At 42.8% G+C, this 24,532-nt stretch overlaps 1 protein-coding gene across 1 annotated transcript; it reads right to left on the bottom strand.

Annotated features, from left to right (window-relative positions):
- Positions 1-392: 392 nt before the first annotated feature.
- On the bottom strand, positions 393-18,925 carry LOC110523175. Its single transcript, XM_021601630.2, has 8 exons — positions 18,777-18,925; positions 18,589-18,687; positions 15,454-15,567; positions 13,828-14,314; positions 8,770-9,022; positions 5,809-5,889; positions 3,703-5,652; positions 393-3,546 (listed from the first exon to the last, which is right to left on the bottom strand). The coding sequence occupies exons 2-8, from the start codon at positions 18,624-18,626 to the stop codon at positions 3,020-3,022; spliced, it is 3,450 nt and encodes a 1,149-aa protein (XP_021457305.2). The 5' UTR covers positions 18,627-18,687; positions 18,777-18,925; the 3' UTR covers positions 393-3,019.
- Between the last annotated feature and the right edge of the window lie 5,607 nt (positions 18,926-24,532).

Here is a 24,532-nt window from a genome sequence, read left to right as displayed (position 1 = left end):
TTGAGATATCAGCTGATGTAAGAAGGGCTATATAAAAACATTTGACGTGATTTGATTTGATGGTCATATGCAATACTGATTTAAAGGTCATATGTAAGGGTATTAACTCTAACTCGATTTGTTATTATGTATTATTTTAATTTAAGCCTTTTTGATTAAATATGCAGATTGATACCTGCCTGTAAAAAGAAGCAGTGCATCAAGGGATATATGCAGAAGTGTTTGTTTTGTTTGTTTTGTTTGTTCTGTTTGTTTTGTTTGTTTTGTTTGTTCTGTTTCTGTTACAGGAATTAAATTCCTATATGTTTTAATACCCAATTCAAATTAAACACTCTGTCAATTCCTAAGAATTTGTAAGACTCTTATTTGCATAAAATGGACAGAGACCAGTCTTTAAAATCAATCAGCAGCGTTTATTCTCCAGAGTACTGAACACGATACATTTTACCACAGGTTACAAACTGAAAATGACGTCATTCGTTTTCGAACTGTCCCGTCTCTTCTTCACCCTGGTACAAAGGCTGTATAGTTCTCAAGCCTTCCCACATCGTCTCTCCTAATTTAGATAATTTACGACCGAGCCAAGGTCTGCCTGTGTAGATAAGCATTCTAGCCAGTCTAGCGATAAGTTCATTCATTTCTACCAAGGAACAGACAGTCATTGTTCTAATTCTTGATTATATTTACACACATTATATTCAGTACTAGGATTAAAATAAAATTCATACATCTATACAGTAACATAATAGTATTCTGACTAGTCAGTCCTGATTGAAATCTATACATAATTAGTCATGATTGATAAAAAATCCCTTTCCTGTCTTGCTTTAATATGAATCTCACCAGATTGGGTCTGCTGGATGATCAAAATTTCTCCCTAAGAATTAGCCACCTAACTCCCTCCCTGTAGCTCTGCAGTGAGGCCGTCGATATGATGGGGGAGTATATGTAGCTATTCTCTTTGACATGTGTCTTAGAAATGCGTATTAAGAATATTGGTAGAAGTAATAACTTGTCATACAGTAAATCATTTGTCTGGATTTCTTGACTCAGAAATGCCCTAAACTAAACTGTTGTTCTGATCTGTCCTCTCTCGAGGTTATGGCAAAGGTGACCTCAGATGGTATCTTTGGACCACAGATGGCCGTCATTGTAAATAAGAATATGTTCTTAACTGACTTGCCTAGTTAAATAAAGGTTAAATAAAATAAATAATAAATACAAATCTAGTTGCATGAAAGGGACAATTTGACTGAGAAAAGTGTGAACCTAAACCCCCTCTAACCGTCTGAAGTAATGAGGAGAAAATGGCGTTCAGTATGGTCCTTCACCACTTTTACCGTGAGACCTGAGTCCGAGCCAGCAACATGTACACAGCATCCAGTCGCTGCTATCAACTGCCTGTGCTCTCATGCCTTTTCTCTCAGGAGTGCGACAGAAGTCCACGTGGAGTGAGCAAACTTCTCTCGTGTTGCTGGTATACTGGTTGGCAGATGGACAAGTCATAACGGACTGTAAAGGACAATGTGAAAGACATTATCAAGGGCCATCCACTTTGAACATGTGTGCCATCGGGAGGACTAACTTTAAAGCTATCTGAAGAAGAAAATTAAGAGACTCCAGAAGACTGAGTGACGGGGAGGGAAAGGGGTTGGTCAACTGTGCCTGTATTGGGGTATTAAGTTGATTGTAGAGGTCTACACACTGCGAAATGTATAGTAATTTAGACTAAGAATGCATTGAGATACTGATCTGTAATTATCAACCAGAAAGTTCATGCTAGAATTATGGATAATCACACTGTATGTTAATGTTAATGTACATTCTGCTAGAGCCGATGTGTGCTAAGTTGAGGGTTTAACTTTGAGTGATAGAACCAACGTGAATCACTGAGCAATGTCATTCTAAATTCGGTTGGATAATTGGGTTTTAATTATGATTTGGAAACTGAATGATTTCCCTGACCTATTCCCTATTCCTGACAACATCTCTGATGATGAGGACCCCAATCCTGAGCATGAGGGCCCAAATGTAGAGCTCATGTTCCACACTGTGTGTACAAAGTGCCCAAAGAGGGGTCTCTGTCACTGGTTTAGGAAGGGTTCTAAACATAATTGACCTTTCCATCACACTGACCCCACCACAGTGCTAGTTGTCAGCAGGATGATTGTCCCATTTGCTGTAATGAAGCGTGTGTGTGACGTTAATTGTATGTTTTTTGTATTATTTTCCAGAGTCAGTGTTTTGATAAATAAGGTATTAAACTCAGCAACTCAAATGAAGGTTGTTTACCATGGAGGAAATGTCAGGCACCAGAAAGATGTATTTTGTTTGTTTAAATGTATGCTTAACAATAATTATGTAATAAAGATACATTGATTGAAGAAATGACAAAGTCTAACGCTCACTTGATTAGAATGTCCCACAACAAGAGGAAGTACTTTAAGCATGTTTTTGTTTCAGTCTCCTCCATCTCCACTAACCAAGGGTAGTAGGGTTAGAGGAAAATAATAAAGGAAAATATAGGTATGTTTATATACAATGTATGTATGTATGTATGTATGTATATGTATATTTACCCCAAAAAATATATGGGGGATTAGAAATGCTGACCCCCTGGAGATTTCTATTCACACATTGGCAGACATATGTGCTGCAGACACCAGCCACTAGAGGGAGGTACAGCACTGGTGTGTGATTATGGAATTCCCTAAACCGCATCAGAACGTCGTACACGCTGAGTCTGTGTCCCAAAAATCTCTCCTTCCTCCTGAAGTGTGCACTCGTTCATTACTCCCCATTAATATTTTGGATCGGTGGAGCCATGTGCTAGTGGGAGTTAGTTTCCACCATATTTCTTATACCAGTCATTTTCTTTCAAATCAGTGAAGGGGGGTGAGCAAGTGCACACTATGGGACAAAGGGAGATAATTAGGACGCACTCTGAACCTCTAATGTTGTCTGCTCTTTGGATGACTGCCCACTTTTCTGTTCAAGGGTTCTTATGATGCCTGGAAGTCTATTTCAGCTCCTGGATCACAAGGCCTTTATCTCTTCCATAAGTTCGAAACAGTGGGTAGATCCTCTCTCCCTTAGTGAAGACCATGTCAGTGATGGTGTAAACGTGACTCCTGGACACGGCGTTGTAGAAGGAGACCCACCTCTCCTCAATATCCACACACACATCCAACACTTTGAGGTTAGAGGGCCAGGGGAGGTTGGTCTTGAAGACACACAGGGTGGAACTACAAGAAGGTTTACTTAGACACCAGTAACCTTCATTTGGAGAGAAAGAGAACCATCCTTTCCTTTCAGCAGACTCTCTGGTCACTCCTACAGCCCAACTTGCCTCCACCTCAATATTCACCTCCACGTGCCAGAAGTGTCGTCCAGAGCGGAAGCCCTCCTTTCCCAGGATACAGGACCACCCATCAAATCTCTGTGGGTTATTAGGAACCTTCCTATTTTTTCCTGCTGTCACTCTCCTCCCATTATCAGACAGGATCAACTCACAGTGAGCTGTATCAGGGTCCAGAGTCACATCAGCTGTGGAGAGGAACAACAATTACCACAATCACAAATGTCACTATAGATTAGAAAGGAAAAATCTGATTTGAGATACAACATGATGGTTTACTAGATTTTGGAACAGGCGCATGTTATACTGAAGTATGAATGATATAATACTCAAAATAACCGTACCTGCCAGTGGGATGACTGTTTCTTTGCTAGGTTCACTCATGTCTCCCTCTCTATAGATGGCACACACTCTGACTCTGCAAGAGGTGTGTGTGGGTGTTAGGGAGTACACACACTCGTCCCTGTCTGTTAGCAGTATGACCCACTCGTCCTGTCCCTCCTCTCTGTACTCCAGTCTGTAGTGGAGCACAGGCCGTCCCTTTGCAGCCTCCACTGGTCTTCTCCAGGTCAGACTGACCGAGTTTCTGTCTGCTGACTGGACTACCGGACGCCCAGGCTCAGACCCTGACCCAGTCTCTGCCACTGTGATGTCACTGAACTCACTAGTCACTCCTGCCATGTCCTCTGCTCTGTGTCTGATCTGGTACTGTGTATCTCTCTCCAGGCCTGATATCACTAAGGCGTTCCCATTTTCTCCGGTCGTCATGCTTCTCCAGTTCTTCTCCTCATGGAGAAAGAACAGGTCAGGTCTGACAGGTCTGTACTCCACTCTGAACCTGTCAGTGTGTCCAGTCTTTGACGGGGATAAGAGGAGGGTCACACTACTCTGCTCTGTGTCTACTACCTTAACAGTCTCAGGCTTTGACACAGCTTCATAGTCAGAGTCCACTAACCTGCCTCCCTGGTAGAGACGGATGGAGGCTCCAGGAGTGGAATCATTTGGAATGGAGGTTGCAACGAACTTGAGTTTCTTGGTGACCTTAACGAAATCAAGAAAAGCTCTAGCTGCCGTTGTTACTCTCTCCTTGTTCTCCTCAGACTTGAACCAGGGTTGAGTGTGCTGGTAGCGGTGGACAGGCCTGGTCTGTGAGTATGTCTGTAGGGAGTCAAGATGCTGCTTCAGGGATGAGAGATACAGGTCTGTTTCACCCAGAGAGGTGAGAGTGAAACACACCACAGTGTCTGTCTTTGAATTACTAATGACTTTTTGCAGCTGGTCTGTAGACACCATCTTAGATCTGATTTTAGAGTCAAGAGATTCAAGGAACTTCAGCTCAGCCTGTTTGTCATCCAGCCACTGTCCTGTTGCTTCCATTCTGAACGGGGACAGATCATGACCTTTCATCTCCTCTTCAACAGCTTTCTCCTCCTGCACTCCTGACCTCACAGACACCAAAATTCTACCCATCAGTTTCTGCAGTTGAGCTAGGTACTGTTGAATGAGATCTATAAAATTGATCAATTTATCTTTCAGGTCCTGAACTTTACTGACCCACTCATGCTTTAATATCTCCTCACACCTTGTGCCTGTGTATCTGTAGTGTTCCATCTCTCTCTCTACCCTGGACTGCAAGTCTTCACTGATCTCCCTCACACAGGTTGCTGCAGGGTTCAGGTTCTTCAGAGGGCAGAGCCAAATTCTCAGAGGAACAGCCTTCTCTCCACTGGGCCCCAGCAGCTTAAGGAAGGACTCACTGAGATCAGTTATCTCTCTATCACCTCTATTTGTCTCAAGATCTCCATAGTAGGTACAGGTGAGACCAGAAGATTTAGCTAGTTGAGCAGCTCCGTCCTCTGCTGTGAGAAGTTGGATCATTTTCTTCAGTTTATTGATAACTTTGCTCATGGTCCATGTTCTGTTGGTCTTACAAACGATGAAGGCCTGAGTTCCATATGTCACAGCCATGACCATGTGTGTGGATGTTTGCTGCTGAATCACTTCAGGACGCCTCACCTTCTCTAACAGGAAGAAAGTCAACTGATCCAGTCGGGTGGTTCTCTTGTAGTGCAGAGTCACATAGTCCCCTTTGTGCAGGAGAGGATGGTTTAGATACTCTGCAGCTCCTCCCACATCCACCAGTCCAGACAGGAAACTGGTTCTGATTGGCTGATCCAGTCCCAGAGCTCTGAACCTTTCCTGCAGAGAGTCTGTCTCTATTACCTTGGTCTCAGTGAATGGGAACGGCAGGGATATTTTCCTTTTTATCTTATTGTCTGAGTCACACAAGAAGTCTGAAGGGAGTGAAAATGTCATGTACATTATTATAATTTAATATAATTCCATATTCTCCAAGACATTTATATTATTCTCATCCATTCCACTATCCCTATAAACACATAATAATTCTGAACATAATCGGTGCAGATATCACTTAAATGTAGAGTTACCTGGAGTGAAGGACTCAGAGCAACAGTCATACAGCATTCCAGGGTGAATGGGCCGACCCAGAGCTGGCACCTCCACCCAGCCTGAGAGACCACATGGGAGAGAACAGTACGATATGAGACAATAGTCCACACAGGGAGACATGTTGATAATACTATCTTATTTACTTCAGACATATATATAACTGTCATTCTGATAGGATCATAGTCACACTGACTAGAGTTGATTGTGGGAGACACCGAGATTTACTGGGATTTGCCGCCTAAAACCACTCCCTTTTCCTGGGAAAAATAACTGTGAGAAACCCGTAAAATTATAATAAATGATTTATATGAACAGCATGGAATGGAACTGTTAAATATGTGCCATGTCTAACTCTGGCTTCTCTATGGCCTCTGCATGATGAATCTTCAACGCTCAGGGTGGGGACAGACAACCGATCTCAGCATCTTTCTCTCTCTATCAAATCCATTCAAATTGCATCCAAAATAGATAATCCTGTTGTAGATTGATATATATCTCTATACATTGCATTTGGAAAGTATTGAATATTTGAATATGTCCAAATGTTGTTACGTTACAGCCATATTCTAAAATGGACTAAATCCCTTTTTTCTCTCATCAATCTACACACAATACCCCATAGTGACAAAGCGAAAACAGGTTTTTAGACATTTTTTCAAACTTATTTACATAAGTATTCAGACCCTTTACTATAAGAATCGGAATTGAGATCAGGTGCATCGTGTTTCCATTGATCAGCCTTTAGATGTTTCTACAACTTGATTGGTGTCCACCTGTGGTAAATTCAATTGATTGGACATGATTTGGAGAGGCACACACCTGTCTATATAAGGTCCCATAGTTGACAGTGCATGTCAGAGAAAAAACCAAGCCATGAAGTCTAAGGAATTGTCTGTAGAGCTCCGAGACAGGATTGTGTCTAGGCACAGATCTGGGGAAGGGTACCAAAAAATGTCTGCAGCATTGAACGTCCTCAAGAATACAGTGGCCTCCATCATTCTTAAATGGAATGATGGAGGCCAAGACTCTTCCTAGAGCTGGCCTCCCAGCCAAACTGAGCAATATGGGGAGAAAGGCCTTTTGGTCAGGGAGGTGACCAAGAACCCGATGGTCACTCTGACAGAGCTCCAGAGTTCCTCTGTGGAGATGGGAGAACCTTCCAGAAGGACAACCATCTCTGCAGCACTCCACTAATCAAGCCTTTATGGTAGAGTGGCCAGGCAGAAGCCACTTCTCAGTAAAAGGGACATGACAGCCAGCTTGAAGTTTGCCAAAAGGCACCTAAAGGACTCTCAGACCATGAGATACAAGATTCTCTGATCTGGTGAAACAAAGATTGAACTCTTTGGCCTGAATGCCAAGCATCATGTCTGGAGGAAACTTGGCACCATCCCTACGGTGAAGCATGGTGGTGGGGATGTTTTCAGCAGCAGGAACTGGGAGACTTGTCAGGATCGAGGGAAAGATGAACAGAGCAAAGTATAGAGAGATCCTTGATTAAAACCTACTCCAGAGCACTCAAGACCTCAGACTGGGGCAAAGGTTTACCTTCCAACAGGACAATGACCCTAAGCACACAGCCAAGACAACGCACGAGTGGCTTCGGGACAAGTCTCTGAATGTCCTTGAGTAGCCCAGCCAGAGCCTGGACTTGATTGAACATCTCTGGGGAGATCTGAAAATAACTGTGCAGCGACGCTCTCCATCCAACTTGACAGAGTTTGAGATTATCTGCAGAGAAGAATGGGAGAAACTCCCCAAATACAGGTATGCCAAGCTTGCAGCGTTATACCCAAGAAGACGCGAGGCTGTAATCGCTGCCAAATGTGTTTCGACAAAGTACTAAGTAAAGGATCTGAATTCTTATGTAAATGTGATATTTTTCTTTTAAAGAAATTTACAAAGATGTCTAAACCTGTTTTTGCTTTGTCATTATGGGTTATTGTGTGTAGATTGAGGGGGGAAACTATTTAATCAATTTTAGAATAAGGCAGTAATGTAACAAAATGTGGAAAAAGTCAAGGGGTCTGAATACTTTCCTGATTGCACTGTAGATGTCCGAGCCTACCTCTTTCAGGTATTAAATTCAAATAGCCTTATATTTAATTAATTAATGATGGGTTATAATAACCCATCATACTGTCTCTTGTTCTTGTTATTTATTCAGATCCATAACCATACAATCTTCGTGAAGAGAAGTGAAAGCCTTCTGCATCTAATTCTTATATTATTCAAGAATGATTAAGATAAGGACAACGAAACGTATTAAATGTAACTGTTGAAAGCGATTAATTAATGAAGCAACAACAGAGAGAGAAAGAGGTAGGCCAATAACATTTGGGGGAAATACACTAAATGGCCATAAGGATGTGGACACCCATTCAAATGAGTGGATACACCTATTTCAGCCACACCCATTGCTGCCAGGTGTATAAAATCGTGCACACAGCCATGCAATCTCTGTAGATGAACATTGGCAGTAGAATGGCCCGTACTGAAGAGCTCAGTGACTTTCAACGTGGCACTGTCATAGGATGGCACCTTTCCAACAAGTCAGTTCATCAAATTTATGCCCTGCTAGAGCTGCCTGGTCAACTGTAAGTGCTATTATTGTGAAGTGGAAATGTCTAGGAGCAGCAAAGGCTCAGCGCGAAGTGGTAGGCCACACAAGCTCACAGAACAGGACAGCCAAGTGCTGAAATCGCCTGTCCTCGGTTGCAACAAGTTCCAAACTGCCTCTGGAAGCAATGTCGGCACAATAACTGTTTGTCGGGAGCTTCATGAAATGGGTTTCCATGGTCGAGTATATGCTTTACAATGCTTTTGAATCACACTTTCGGTTTTGCCGTGAAATACTGGGTCACCCGGGAGAAAAGTGATTTATTCTCGGGATGAAACATTTGTAAAATACAGGTAAAATATTCAACCCTAACACTGACCAGCTGTAATATTCTCCAGGTTTCCTCTCTCAGTCTCAGCTGCTTTCTGCTGAAGGTCTGAGCGGAGTTTGTTGATGGTCTTATACAGGTCAGCAGTTCTGATGTCCATCCGTTGTTTCTCAATTGCCTCTTGTTTTAATACTGAATTCTCCTTCTTCAGCTCAGAGATGATTTTCTTCAGCTCAGAATCTTCTTCCCCCATCTTCATCTTTTTAGAGACGCTCCCCGCCACCTCATTCTCATTATTCCTCTCCTGAAGAGTAAACAGGACACACACACAGTAAGTCTCATTATATCAACAATAGTTGGGTCGTTTCACAGAGTACGTTTTTTCCTCCCTTTGATGTTTTAAGTAGAGATTGTGCACAAATATCTAATTTTAAAAGCCTGTTATATTAAATGAAGTGCATATAAAATAATTAAGACTGCATGGAAAATTCAATAAATCAGATTTTTATGAATAAAGACTTGCGAAAGTGCAAAAAAACTGCGTTTTGTCATGTTTTTCTGACTTCTAGGAAGATTCTTACCCAATGAAATCACAACATTTCTCAATTTCTCATTGTAAAGTTATTTTGTTGCTTTGAAGTCATTTCTGGTTATTATTATTATTTATTCCATGTGTTTAGTGATACATTATGACTCTTCCATTTTAAGGTCAACCCTGTTAAGTGAACTACATTCTCGTTTTAATATAGTGAAACTATTTTTTAAAATAATTTTTTCAAAAGCAACATAGTAGTCAAATAATAGTCAAATCATAATGTAAAAGCATGTGAGATATTTCCACTCATTTTGGCCATTTTCTGGTGTTTTGGGGTGGAAAATTGAGTTGTAGGTTTGCATTGTAGGTTTCATGATATTTGTATCTAAACCAAAGTAGATAATTTTAAGATTGTTCTATACATCAGTTGGGGTCTCTATAAGCTTAAAATTAGGTCCTAAACCTGGCATGAAAGTGCATCCTTGTAGCTGTGTGGGCTAATATTGTCAAAATGTTTGCCTTGGTGTAAGTTGAGCCAACTTACACCAAGTTGTGTTTTCTTCCCAGGTGTAATGCAAGGCATTATCGCTGGAATATGAGGTAACAACAGGGCCTATGTTAAAAGTGTAAGTAACAAGAGAATTTCCCAGGACAAAGACATATCTGATATTGGCAGAAAGCTTAAATTCTTGTTAATCGAGCTGCACTGTCCAATTTACAGTAGCTATTACAGTGAAATAATACCATGCTATTGCTTGAGGAGAGTGCACAGTTTTAAACTTGAAAAGTTATTAATAAACAAATTAGGCACATGTGGGCAGTATTGATACAAATCCTTTTACTGAAACGCAATGGTTCATTGGATCAGTCTAAAACTTTGCACATATATTGGCCAAAATCTAAATTGCAGCTGGGCTGGAATAATTACATTTTGGCCTTCCTCTTGCATTTCAAAGATGATGGTACAAAACAAATACAAAAGAATGGTTGTTTTTTTCTTTGTATTATCTTTTACCATATCTATTATGTTATATTCTCCTACATTCCTTTCACATTTCTACAACCTTTAAAGTGTTTCCTTTGAAATAGTACCGATAATATACATATCCTTGCTTCAGGGCCTGAGTTACAGGCAGTTAGATTTGGGTATGTCATTTTAGGTGAAAATTGAAAAAAAGAGTCGGATTCTTAAGAGGTTAACTTCTTATGTCCAGCGGCTTACCCCAAGAGACCACTTTTTTGGACAAGCTATATTTTTAAAACCATAATGTTTACATTAATTCTGATTATTTCCAGGGGTCCACAACATCCTAAAATATATGTTGATATCTTTGTTAGAAAGAATACTATATGACGGAGTTGTCACGTTCTGACCTTTATTTCTGTTGTTTTTGTCATTATTTAGTATGGTCAGGGCGTGAGTTGGGGTGGGCAGTCTATGTTTGTTTTTCTATGATTTTGGGATTTCTATGTTTCGGCCGAGTATGGTTCTCAATCAGAGGCAGGTGTCATTAGTTGTCTCTGATTGAGAATCATACTTAGGTAGCCTGGGTTTCACTGTTTGTTTGTGGGTGATTGTCTATGTTGATTGCTTGTGTCATCACAGTTCTCATTTAGTTTCACGGTCGTTTATTGTTTTGTATAGTGTGTTTCAGTGTTTTCTTTATTAAATTTCATCATGAACACATACCACGCCGCATTTTGGTCCTCCGATCCTTCTCGCCTCTCCTCTTCAGATGAAGAGGAGGACGCCCGTGACAGGAGTGATGCTGATGCCAAATTCACGTGCTATCGGAGCTCCTAGTTCCCAGTGGGAAAGTTCACTTGAACAACCCTCCATGTCGGAATTACAAGTGGGAAAATGTTGTTATCCGAGTTGTGACTTTTCACCACCGACCTTTCACCTTTTCAACCAAAAGATGATGACAAATCAGATTTTGACAAATACAACCATGTCAATATTTTGATGTAGCTAGTCTGACCATATTGTCAATGTTAAGCAAGCTAGCTAACTTTATTATTAGAATTGTTAGCTAGCTTATCAAGCAAGCTAGAATTGTATTGGTTAAAGAATTGTTATCATTTGAACACTATCATGGCGTACTTTCCACTTCCCAGTTTCCTATTTTCCACGAGCATGTGAAGCCAGTATGAAGGTAAAAAAATGACTAAACTTGCACCTCTACGTTACCCCTCTCCCTCTCCCTTACCCCGGGCCCTCTCCCTTACCCCTGGCCCTCTCCCTTACCCCTCTCCCTTACCCCTGGCCCTCTCCCTTACCCCTCTCCCTTATCCCTGGCCCTCTCCCTTACCCCTGGCCCTCTCCCTTACCCCTGGCCCTCTCCCATAACCCTGGCCCTCTCCCATAACCCTGGCCCTCTCCCATAGCCCTGGCCCTCTCCCTTACCCCTGGCCCTCTCCCTTACCCCTCTCCCTTAGCCCTGGCCCTCTCCCTTACCCCTCTCCCTTACCCCTGGCCTTCTCCCTTACCCCTCTCCCTTACCCCTGGCCCTCTCCCATAAACCTGGCCCTCCCCCTACCCCTGGCCCTCTTCCATAACCCTGGCCCTCTCCCTTGCCCTCTCCCATAACCCTGGCCCTCTCCCATAACCCTGGCCCTCTCCCCTACCCCTGGCCCTCTTCCATAACCCTGGCCCTCTCCCTTGCCCTCTCCCATAACCCTGGCCCTCCCCATGGCCCTCTCCCATAACCCTGGCCCTCTCCCATAGCCCTGGCCCTCTCCCATAGCCCTGGCCCTCTCCCATAGCCCTGGCCCTCTCCCATAGCCCTGGCCCTCTCCCATACCCCTGGCCCTCTCCCTTACCCCTCTCACTTAGCCCTGGCCCTTACCCCTGGCCCTCTCCCTTACCCCTCTCCCTTACCCCTGGCCCTCTCCCATAACCCTGGCCCTCTCCCATAACCCTGGCCCTTTCCCTTACCCCTGGCCCTCTCCCATAACCCTGGCCCTCTTCCATACCCCTGGCCCTCTCCCATACCCCTGGCCCTCTCCCATACCCCTGGCCCTCTCCCTTACCCCTGGCCCTCTCCCTTACCTCTGGCCCTCTCCCTTACCCCTGGCCCTCTCCCTTACCCCTGGCCCTCTCCCTTACCCCTGGCCCTCTCCCTTACCCCTGGCCCTCTCCCATAACCCTGGCCCTCTCCCTTACTTCTGGCCCTCCCCCTCCCCCTACCCCTCTCCCATAACCCTGGCCCTCTCCCATAACCCTGGCCCTCTCCCTTACCTCTGGCCCTCTCCCTTACCCCTGGCCCTCTCCCTTACCCCTGGCCCTCTCCCTTACCCCTGGCCCTCTCCCATAACCCTGGCCCTCTCCCTTACTTCTGGCCCTCCCCCTCCCCCTACCCCTCTCCCATAACCCTGGCCCTCTCCCATAACCCTGGCCCTCTCCCTTAACCCTGGCCCTCTCCCTTACCCCTGGCCCTCTCCCTTACCCCTGGCCCTCTCCCTTACCCCTGGCCCTCTCCCTTACTCCTGGCCCTCTCCCTTACCCCTGGCCCTCTCCCATACCCCTGGCCCTCTCCCATACCCCTGGCCCTCTCCCTTACCCCTGGCCCTCTCCCTTACCCCTGGCCCTCTCCCTTACCCCTGGCCCTCTCCCTTACCCCTGGCCCTCTCCCATACCCCTGGCCCTCTTCCATAACCCTGGCCCTCTCCCTTGCCCTCTCCCATAACCCTGGCCCTCTCCCATAACCCTGGCCCTCTCCCATAACCCTGGCCCTCTCCCCTACCCCTGGCCCTCTTCCATAACCCTGGCCCTCTCCCTTGCCCTCTCCCATAACCCTGGCCCTCCCCATGGCCCTCTCCCATAACCCTGGCCCTCTCCCATAGCCCTGGCCCTCTCCCATAGCCCTAGCCTTCTCCCATAGCCCTGGCCCTCTCCCATAGCCCTGGCCCTCTCCCATACCCCTGGCCCTCTCCCTTACCCCTGGCCCTCTCCCATACCCCTGGCCCTCTCCCATACCCCTGGCCCTCTCCCTTACCCCTGGCCCTCTCCCTTACCCCTGGCCCTCTCCCATACCCCTGGCCCTCTCCCTTACCCCTGGCCCTCTCCCTTACCCCTGGCCCTCTCCCTTACCCCTGGCCCTCTCCCATACCCCTGGCAATCTCCCTTACCCCTGGCCCTCTCCCATACCCCTGGCAATCTCCCTTACCCCTGGCCCTCTCCCTTACCCCTGGCCCTCTCCCTTACCCCTGGCCCTCTCCCTTACCCCTGGCCCTCTCCCATACCCCTGGCAATCTCCCTTACCCCTGGCCCTCTCCCATACCCCTGGCCCTGTCACAAGTGGATTTATGGACGATTTAAGATGAAAACATCAACCCTGTTATGGTCAAACATGTTACTTTATTTGCCACTTACTATAGTAATTTTATTTATTTCACCTCTTGTGATGGGAAAACATGATTATTGAAGTTATTAATGTGCCTTTATGACCGAATGCTAAAATGTACAAACATTTAAATGACCAGATTACACTACCCAAAAAGTACTCTATTGGTGGAACAACCCAGATAAGTGCTTGTAGTCATGTCTAATATTATATTTCTAATGACAGTACCTCTTTGATTCTCTCTGTCTTTCCAGTGTTACCATGGTGGTCTTTGTGTCCACCGTATCCAATGACATCGGCCAGGGTGTGTCTCTGCAAAGCTGGGATGGTGTAGTGCTGCCTGACGTGAGGCTCACAGTAGGAGACAGTGCAGGTCAAACAGGACTTAACCGCCCTCAGCTTCTGGCCAGAGCATATATCACATGCCACATCCACGGGCCCAGCGTAGCCCAGAGCAGGGAGGGCAGGACTGAAGCCTGCCTGCTGGAGCTCGTGGAGCACCTTGGCCAAGGCTGCGTTAGTGTAGAGCACAGGCTTGGCTCTGAATCTCTTATTGCACTGGGGGCACACATAGTTTCCTGCATGGCCGGGCTGGGCCCAGTGTGTGCTGATACACTGCCTGCAGTAACTGTGTCCACAGGGAATGGAGACCGGGTTTGTCATCACATCTGAACACAAAGGGCATCTGAAATGATGTACAGTCAGCAAACTGGCCCTGAGAGAGAGAGAGAGAGAGAGACACAGACAGACAGACAGACAGACAGACAGACAGACAGACAGACAGACAGACATAGTTAACTGTGTATTGCCTTCCTTCAAAACGGTCAACCTGGTCGCACCAATTAACATTATATTATATTTTTTTAGGTTCTTCCGTGTCACATGGTGTGATACGTTCCTATGTCACATGATATGATGATACGTTCCTCTATGGCTGCGTTTCAAACACGTAAAAGACACCCTCATTTTATGCCCTTCGGGAAACTCACGCGGCCGTCTTTGCCGTCGGTCCAAAGAATTAGCCAAGCAAAGGAAGTTGGCAACGTAAGCCCCTCAGCCCTCGTTTGTGATCGAGTGTGCTGTCCTAAAACGCCCCATAATTCAATTTGCGATGATTGTACATCCGCTAAGAAAAGTCATCCGAAACTTAAAACCAACATCAATATGGAGAAGTCAACCTACAAATGTAAGTAAAAACAGTCAGAAATTGTGCTCCTGATGCACATGATGGCACAAACACGAATAGTACAAGTAATTATGTTTTTGTTTGGTTAGCTTTTAGAAACGTTAGCTAGCTCATATAACTTTCCCTAACATCACACTTATACGTTGTAATTTTCCATTTGACCTGATATCGTTTGGATGGCTAGTATTCGATGTCTGCAGATGCTTTGTCTTCCAGCCTAGATATGAAAAGCTATCATAATTGACTGTAGCACATATAAACACACACAACAGCTATTGTTTTTTCCATGAACTGAAAACACAACTGTAGGATGAACAAGTGACAAATTTCCGGGCAAGGGTGGTCCATTTAAAATGAATGAATTCTTCCCTCGCTCCTTGCCCTGCAACTGTCAACTCATCATATGTTATGATACGTCATCAGAAGTATCCACTTAATTTGAGGACTGAGGGGAGAGGGTTTTGCGTGTTCGGAATGCAGCCCATGTCTCATGATATGATACGTTCCTCCATGTCACATGATGCGGATTCATATGATAGAGCTGATTATATTATTTTGGTGTGAACAGACCATTTGTGCTCAAAAAAACGTGTACTATCCTATATCTAGTTGGTGCGACCGGGCTGAAACTATGTAGTGTTGCAGTCTGGCCTTTTCAAACCTCTCACCTTAGATCCGGGGGCATGGTTTCTCCTCTGAAGTGAATGGGTTCAAACATTGACTTGTTACTCTTCATAGACAGGCAGCTGAGACCAGGTGACTCAACTCTCTCCTCCTTGACACTACAATTCAGACAATATTGTTATCACATATCACAAGGTTTTGTTTTAAGCAACTAAGGGTTTGATTCAGAGATGTTTTATAATCCGTAGTGTAACATTAATTTATGGGATAGTAAAGGTTTATGGGTTGGTTGTAATTCTGGACTATAATCAGTGGTAAAACTGAACTTCGCTCAGGGTTTAGCCTCAGATAGTTGTACATGATTTATGGATTTGATTAATTGATACATTGTATTATTGCATCTTCAGCATTTAAAAAATAAAAAATATACCTTTATTTAACTAGGCAAGTCAGTTAAGAACACATTCTTATTTACAATGACGGCCTACCGGGGAACAGTGGGTTAACTGCCTTGTTCAGGGGCAGAACGTCAGATTTTTACCTTGTCAGCTCGGGGATTCGATCCAGCAACATTTTGGTTTCTGGCTCTAAACACTAGGCTACCTGCCGGAGGATGCCCCTCCCACATGGGCTTATAAGACACTGTATTTGCTGTAGCTAAATCAAATAATTATGTCTATATGTGCACACTTACACACACACACATACATATATATATATTTTTTTTTTTCAGTTGAAGTTGGAAGTTTACATACATTTGCCAAATACATTTAAACTCAGTTTTTCACAATTCCTGACATTTAATCCTAGTAAAAATTCCCTGTCTTAGGTCAGTTAGGATAACCATTTTTTTTCTAAGAATGTGAAAAGACAGAATAATAGTAAAGAGAATGATTTATTTCAGCTTTTATTTCTTTCATCACATGCCCAGTGGGTCAGAAGTTTACATACACTCAATTAGTATTTGGTAATGTTGCCTTTAAATTGTTTAACTTGGGTCAAATGTTTCAGGTAGCCTTCCACAAGCTTCCCACAATAAGTTGGATGAATTTTTGCCCATTCCTCCTGACAAAGCTGATGTAACTGAGTCAGGTTTGTAGGCCTCCTTGCACACACACGCCTTTTCTGTTCTGCCCACAAATGTTCTATAGGATAGAGGTCAGGGCTTCATGTTTAACATGATGCTGCCACCCCCGTGCTTCATGGTTGGGATGGTGTTCTTCGGCTGGCAAGCATCCCCCTTTTTCCTCCAAACATAACAATGATCATTATGGCCAAATAGTTATATTTTTGTTTCATCAGACCAGAGGACATTTCTTTGTCCCCATGTGCAGTTGCAAACCATAGTCTGGCTTTTTTATGGCAGTTTTGGAGCAGTGGCTTTTTCCTTGCTGAGTGGCCTTTCAGGTTATGTCGATATAGGACTCTTTTTACTGTGGATATAGATACTTTTGTACCTGTTTCCTCCAGCATCTTCACAAGGTCCTTTGCTGTTGTTCTGGGATTGATTTGCACTTTTCGCACCAAAGTACGTTCATCTCTAGGAGACAGAACGCATCTCCTTCCTGAGCGGTATGACGGCTGCGTGTTCCCATGGTGTTTATACTTGCATACTATTGTTTGTACAGATGAACATGGTACCTTCAGGCATTTGGAAATTGCTCCCAAGGATGAACCAGACTTGTGGAGGTCTACAATTTTCTTTCTGAGGTATTGGCTGATTTCTTTTGATTTTCCCATGATGTCAAGCAAAGAGGCACTGAGTTTGAAGGTAGGCCTTGAAATGCATCCACAGATACACCTCCAATTGAATCAAATGATGTCAATTAGCCTATCAGAAGCTTCTAAAGCCATGCCATCATTTTCTGGAATTTTCCAAGCTGTTTAAAGGCACAGTCAACTTAGTGTATGTAAACTTCTGACCCACTGGAATTGTGATACAGTGAATTGTAAGTTAAATAATCTGTCTGTAAAAAAATGTTTGAAAAATGACTTGTGTCGTGCACAAAGTAAATGTCTAACCGACTTGCCAAAACTATAGTTTGTTAACAAGAAATTTGTGGAGTGGTTGAAAAATGAGTTTCAATGACTCCCAAACTAAGTGCATGTAAACTTCTGACTTCAACTGTATAGATATATAAACATACGGCAGTGAAAAACTATTGAGAAAACAACCTTTCAAGTATTCAACTTATCTTGTTGCATCTTCCAAGCTTTGGAAATAAAATTTGCAACCAGTTATATTTATTTCCTAAATAGCCATTCAAGTTTTTCTTCATCTTTACTCCAGAAGAGTTCATGTTTTCTATGCAACATTTGGTCGAACAGTATAGCTCTTAAATCATCATATAAAGTACAGTAAACTAAGAGGTGCAGTTTATTCTCAACCCCCCTTAAACCACAGACAGTACATAGTCACTCTCCCTCATCTAAAGGCATTGAACCTACCTACTTCAATTGCCAGAGGCACTATCCCGGTTCTCAACTGGGCACACAAGGACTTTTGGTTTCTGGTTAGGTGATAGGTGACATAAGGTTCTGGATCGTCGCTGTTTTTGATCTTATTCTGAGTTTTGGTTTTAGCCATTTTTCAGTTGAACATTTGTCTTTGTAGCTAAGGGTTAACTTGTGTTTGATCAGGTTGATATTGCATCTTAACTTGTTTCTAAATATGTGTTGTAGATCAACTTTCTTGAATATGTAATTGACTTCCTTTTCCCAGTGGTAGTTGTGTGTTTTATCTCAGTTTAAAAACGTTTTTGTTATTCTGTCCTATATGTTATTCTGTCCTCTGATATATTGATAAGACGGTTCCATAACCTAATCATAACCCTCTGCCTTTTTTCACAGGTCTCATCCCATGTCTCCTTGAATAGCAAGGCTTGGGGCAAACTTATACACTTCCCAGAAAACATTGTATGGCTCTCTTTTTTTTGTAGAGTTAGCTGTTTTAAATTGTTTAAAACCCCAGATTCCAGCAGCATAGTTCAGTGTAGGACACATACATTATTGTACATTTACCATGTAGGATAGTTAGGACGTTGTGTTTCTTTACGCTGCTTTTGTAGCGTCAATAATCTAGTCTCTTAAAATCAATAGCTTAAAACATCCTCTAATAAAATCCAACAGAGGAAGTCTTGTTATTGCTCTATTATGGACAGCCCCTCTCTCTGACTCACCTCCCACTCACGACTTCAGGGTCTCCCTCAAGCTCCATATCGTCTAATGTCTCTTTAAGACCATGCTGCTCAGAGAGATCTCTCAATCAGGAAGGCTACCTAGACAACACAAACATAATACATTAATAATCTATGTGCAACAACGCAATAACAATTTCAACCTCAAAAACCTATTTTCTCATACTCACTGAACTCAGTTCTTCAGCACCCTTAGTCCCCCTGATCTTCCTATGTTAATGGCGTATTAAACTTTTCAATGGGCGGAGTCGGCTGACAGATACTGTTGACAGACAGTGGCTTCATATTCAACTTTGGCCTTTGAATGTCCCAAGGATCCCACATAGCACTAACCTTAAGTGAATCTAACTCTAACAACTATACCAAAAACATGAAGGGGCTTGGCGAGTCATTTCTTTCTGAACACTAAAGCCAGTCAGTCTGTCCAAAGTCTAATAACAACTCTGAAATGTAATTCTTCAGTATGTTACAACTGACCTACAGATTCCTCCCTTCAGAAGATATTTAATTAGGAAAGCAGCAAAATATTTCTTGACACTACAATTTTAGACACAATTGTTATCACATAACACACAAGGTTTTGCATAAAGCATCTAATATTTGACTCAGATGTTTTATAATCAGTAGTTTAACATTAAGTTCTGGGATAGTAAGAAGTTTACGGGTTGGTTGTAATCGTGGCTTATAATCAGTGGTAAAACTAAACTTTGCTCAGGGTTTGGCCTAGTTGTAAATGTACCGTGTAGGCTAATTGGGTTGTCCTGTTCCTTTAAGCTACTTTCGTAGTGTCCAAAATCCACCACTTTTCATATCAATAGCTCAGAACATGTAGGGACTTGGGGAGTCATTTTGTCTAGAACCACTCAGTCTGTCCTAAGTCTAATAACAACTTTGAAATGAACTTCTTCAGTACGTAAAAAAACTGCTTTGTATTTGCATTTATTACAGATCACTATTAGTGGCTGCCAAGGTAGCAGCTACTCTTCCTGGGGTCCAGCAACATTAAGGCAGTACTCCATGTTCAATAATGGCCTTTTCCCCTTTATATATAGTATGTATAAACTGGAAGTAGAAGTGCTGCTGTCGATGAGTTCACTTCAATTAGGGGATGGGTGTTAGGGTTAGGGGAAAATAATAAAGGAAAATATATATTTTTTAGAAGAGAAAAAAAAAGAGAAATATATATATATATATATATATATATATACAGTACCAGTCAAAAGTTTGGACACCTACCCATTCAAGGGTTTTCTTTATTTTTTACTATTTTCTACATCGTAGAATAACAGTGACGACATCAAAACTATGAAATAACACATATGGAATCATGTAGTAACAAAAAAGTGTTAAACAAATCAAAATATATATTTTATATTTGAGATTCTTCAAAGTAGCCACCTTTTGCCTTGATGACTGCTTTGCACACTCTTGTAAATAAACTCTTGTAAATAAACAGGCATTTCCTTCTCAGCCACACATTAGTCTTACCTTTTTGGTAAGTCTTAACTTTTGGGACATACTACTATTTAGCAATTTTAAAAAAATAGCTATGGAGGTTTTATACGTTTCAAATCCTTTGGAAGACTATTCCAAAGAATGGCGGCTGAGTATAAAAAGTGTATTTCCCCATACCACTTTAGATCTAAAACAAACAACGTTTGTTCACTCCTTCTAGTGGAATAGTTTAGGTTATCCCGTACCAAGTTAAAGTAGTACATAGGTACCCGGGGACCATACCTGGAGACCATGGGGTGGCAGGTAGCCTAGTGGTTAGAGCGTTGAACTAGTAACCGAAAGGTTGCAAGATTGAATCCCAGAACTGACAAGGTAAAAATCTGTCGTTTTGCCCCTGAACAAGGCAATTAATCCATTGTTCCTAGGCTGTCATTGAAAATAAGAATTTGTTCTTAACTGACTTGCCTAGTAAAATAACGGAAAAAATACTCTTAACAATCTTATTCACAGGACACAATTTATTCTGAGACTTTCCTCCCCTGAGGCATCTAAGGCTTTCAAAGTGGGAATGGTCAAGATGTGGAAGTGCTGGAATTTTAAGAATAATCCTGAGTAATTTGCTCTGAGATGTCTGCAATTTATTTTTTATTATCTTGGGGGCACTGTACCAGGAAGAGCACAAATAGTCAAAGTGGCACTGAACAAGAGCCCTTGCCAATGACCCCATTGCACTTATCCAGAAACCTAATTGTATGATTCACTTTGGAGAAAACTTTTTGTGCCATCTTCTCCCTTGTCAGATGGGTATCTAGCACACGTCCAAGATAATTAAGTCTTATGCAGTCTTCTGCTAAGTCAGCTACTACAACCTTAAAGTCAGAGGATTTCCTTTGTTTCACTTTAGACCCAAACAAGATGGACTCTGTTTTTCCAAGCAAAGTGACATCTTATTGTCATATAGCCATTTACTGACATTCAGAAGTTCAGCACTGAGGACTTTCACTGTCAAACGCTCCCTAAACATTTCAGCGAGCAGGCTTTTCTAATCGACCTGGCCAGGGTATCCTGGAAGGATATTGACCTCATTCCGTCAGTAGAGGATGCCTGGTTATTCTTTAAAAGTTCCTTCCTCACCATCTTAAATAACCATGCTCCATTCAAAAAAATGTAGAACCAGGAACAGATATAGCCCTTGCTTCACTCCAGACCTGACTGCCCTTGACCAGCACAAAAACATCCTGTGGAGTACTGCATTAGTATCGAATAGCGATATGCAACTTTTCAGGGAAGTTAGGAACCAATATACACAGTCAGTTAGGAAAGCAAAGGCTAGCTTTTTCAAACAGAAATGTGCATCCTGTACCACAAACTCCAAAACGTTCTGGGACACTGTAAAGTCTATGGAGAATAAGAGCACCTCCTCCCAGCTGCCCACTGCACTGAGGCTAGAAAACACTGTCAACAGCGATAAATCTGCGATAATTGATCATTTCAATAAGCATTTTTCTACGGCTGGCTGTGCTCTCCACCTGGCTACCCCTACCCCGGTCAACAGCCCTGTACCCCCCACTGCAACTTGCCCAAGCCTCCTCCATTTATCCTTCACCCAAATCCAGATAGCTGATGTTCTGAAAGAGCTGCAAAATCTGGACCCCTACAAATCAGCGCAGCTAGACAATCTGGAACCTCTCTTTCTAAAAGTATCCACTGAAATTGTTGCAACCCCTATTACTAGCCTGTTCAAACTCTTTTGTATCGTCTGAGATCCCCAAAGATTGGAAAGCTGCCGAGGTCATCCCCCTCTTCAAAGGAGGAGACACTCTAGACCCAAACTGCTACAGACCTATATCTATCCTACCCTGCCTTTTTAAGGTCTTCAAAAGCCAAGTTAACAGACAGATCCCCGACCATTTCGAATCTCCCCATACCTTCTCCACTATGCAATCTGGTTTCTGAGCTGGTCATGGGTGCACCTCAGCCACGCTCAATGTCCTAAACGATATCATAACCGCCATTGATAAGAGACAATACTGTGCAGCTGTATTCATTGACCTGGCCAAGGCTTTCGACTCTGTCAATCACCACATTCTTATTGGCAGACTCAACAGCCTTGGTTTCTCAAATGACTGCCTCGCCTGGTTCACCAACTACTTCTCAGACAGAGTTCAGTGTGTCAAATTGGAGGGCCTGTTGTCCGGACCTCTGGCAGTCTCTATGGGGGTGCCACAGGGTTCAATTCTCGGGCCGACTCTTTTCTCTGTATACATCAACGATGTCGCTCTTGATGCTGGTGATTCTCTGATCCACCTCTACGCAGACGTCACCATTCTGTATACTTCTGCCCACACCTGCCCGCCTGTCCAGCATCACTACTTTGGGTGGTTCTGACTTAGAATATGTGGGCAACTACAAATACCTAGGTGTCTAGTTAGACTGTAAACTCTCCATCTAGACTCACATTAAGCATCTCCAATCCAGAATTAAATCTAGAATCGGCTTCCAATTTCGCAACAAAGCCTCCTTCAATCATGCTGCCGAACATACCCTCGTTAAAACTGACTGTCCTACCAATCCTTGACTTTGGCGATGTCATTTACAAAATAGCCTCCAACACTCAACTCAGCAAATTGGACGTAGTCTATCACAGTGCCATCCGTTTTGTCACCAAAGCCCCATATACTACCCACCACTGCAAACTGTATGCTCTCGTTGGCTGGCCCTCGCTTCATATTCGTTGCCAAACCCACTGGCTCCAGGTCATTTATAATTCTTTGCTAGGTAAAACCCTGCCTTATCTCAGCTCACTGGTCACCATAGCAGCACCCACCCGTAGCACGCGCTCCAGCAGGTATATTTCACTGGTCACACCCAAAGCCAATTCCTCCTTCGGCCGCCTTTCCTTCCAGCTCTCTGCTGCCAATGACTGGAACGAACTGCAAAAATCACGGAAGCTGGAGACTCATATCTCCCTCCCTAGCTTTTAAGCACCAGCTGTCAGAGCGGCTCACAGATCACTGCAACTGTACATAGCCCATCCAACTACCTCATCCCCAGACTGTTATTTATTTTGCTCCTTTGCACCCCAGTATCTCTACTTACACACTCATCTTCTGCACATCTATCACTCCAGTGTTTAATTGCTATATTGTAATTATTTCGCCACTATGGCCTATTTATTGCCTTACCTCCCTTTCCTACCTCATTTGCACACACTGTATATACTTTTTCTATTGTATTATTGACTGTATGTTTGTTTATTCCATGTGTAACTGTGTTGTTGTTTGTGTCGCACTGCTTTGCTTTATCTTGGCCAGGTCGCAGTTGTAAATGAGAACTTGTTCTCAACTAGCCTACCTGGTTAAATAATGGTGAAATAAAACATTTAAAAAATAAACCACATGTTTTGTCTTGGTGGGAAACCAACAGTGCCGAATCATCTGCATAAATGATAGACGGTTGACGGGAAATTGACAGTAGGCCATAACTGATAGCTTAGCATGCCTAGCACGCCTGAATTTGTGCTTTGCAGAGGGGTTATTAAGTACAAGGTATTGTAGTGATTTCAGTCATATAAATAAATGAATTGTCTATGGTTTAGATTCAATTGCATTATATTGCAGATTTTTGCATTGAAATGTTAAAGGATAGATACAATTAAAACATTGACACATAACAGTAGATCCTACATCGAATTACAATTGAATCCTCCTCGGGTCATCCCACTTTATTCAGTACAACCAAAAACATTTGATTATAGTTGTTTAGGCCTCAACTGAAAGTGTAGACAGATATAACAAGAGCGCCATCTTGTGTACAAACAACATGACAAGGTTTTTCTCTTCAAATCAAATCAAATTTGATTTGTCACATGCGCCGACTACAACAGGTGTAGTAGACCTTACCGTAAAATGCTTACTTACAAGCCCTTAACCAACAATGCTGTTCAAGAAATAGAGTTAAAAATAAATATTTACTAAATAAACAAAATTATAACATCAAAAAATCTTATGTACAGCCCTGAGGGTTTCTCAAGCACGTTTCTCTTGGTGGGAAACCAACAGTGCAGAATCATCTGCATAGATGATAGATGGGAAATTGACAGGAGGCCATAAACTATAGTTTAGCCTGTCTGTCTTCAACACTGGTCACGTAGACTCGACGTAACATTGTAAATGTAAATCCGGAACTCACAAATTAGTATGATATGTTACGTTTGGTATGGTTACATAAAATAGGTTACTTATTATGCAAACGTCTATCAAACTCAAAAAATGCGTGTTCGAATCTCATTGCAGACAACTTTAACTAATTAGCAACTATGCAACTACTTACTACTCTTTTTGCTACTTTGCAACTACGTAGCATGTTAGCTAACCCTTCACATAACCCTAACCTTAACCCTTTTAGCTAACCCTGCCCTTTAACTTTACTCCTAACCTTAACCTAACCCCTAGAGCTAGCTAATGTTAGC

This window comes from Oncorhynchus mykiss, chromosome 5, assembly GCF_013265735.2.
Source record: "Oncorhynchus mykiss isolate Arlee chromosome 5, USDA_OmykA_1.1, whole genome shotgun sequence".
In the NCBI taxonomy this organism is placed as follows: domain Eukaryota; kingdom Metazoa; phylum Chordata; class Actinopteri; order Salmoniformes; family Salmonidae; genus Oncorhynchus; species Oncorhynchus mykiss.
Note: the sequence above shows the minus strand (reverse complement) of the source record. Positions and strands in the feature narration are given on the sequence as shown.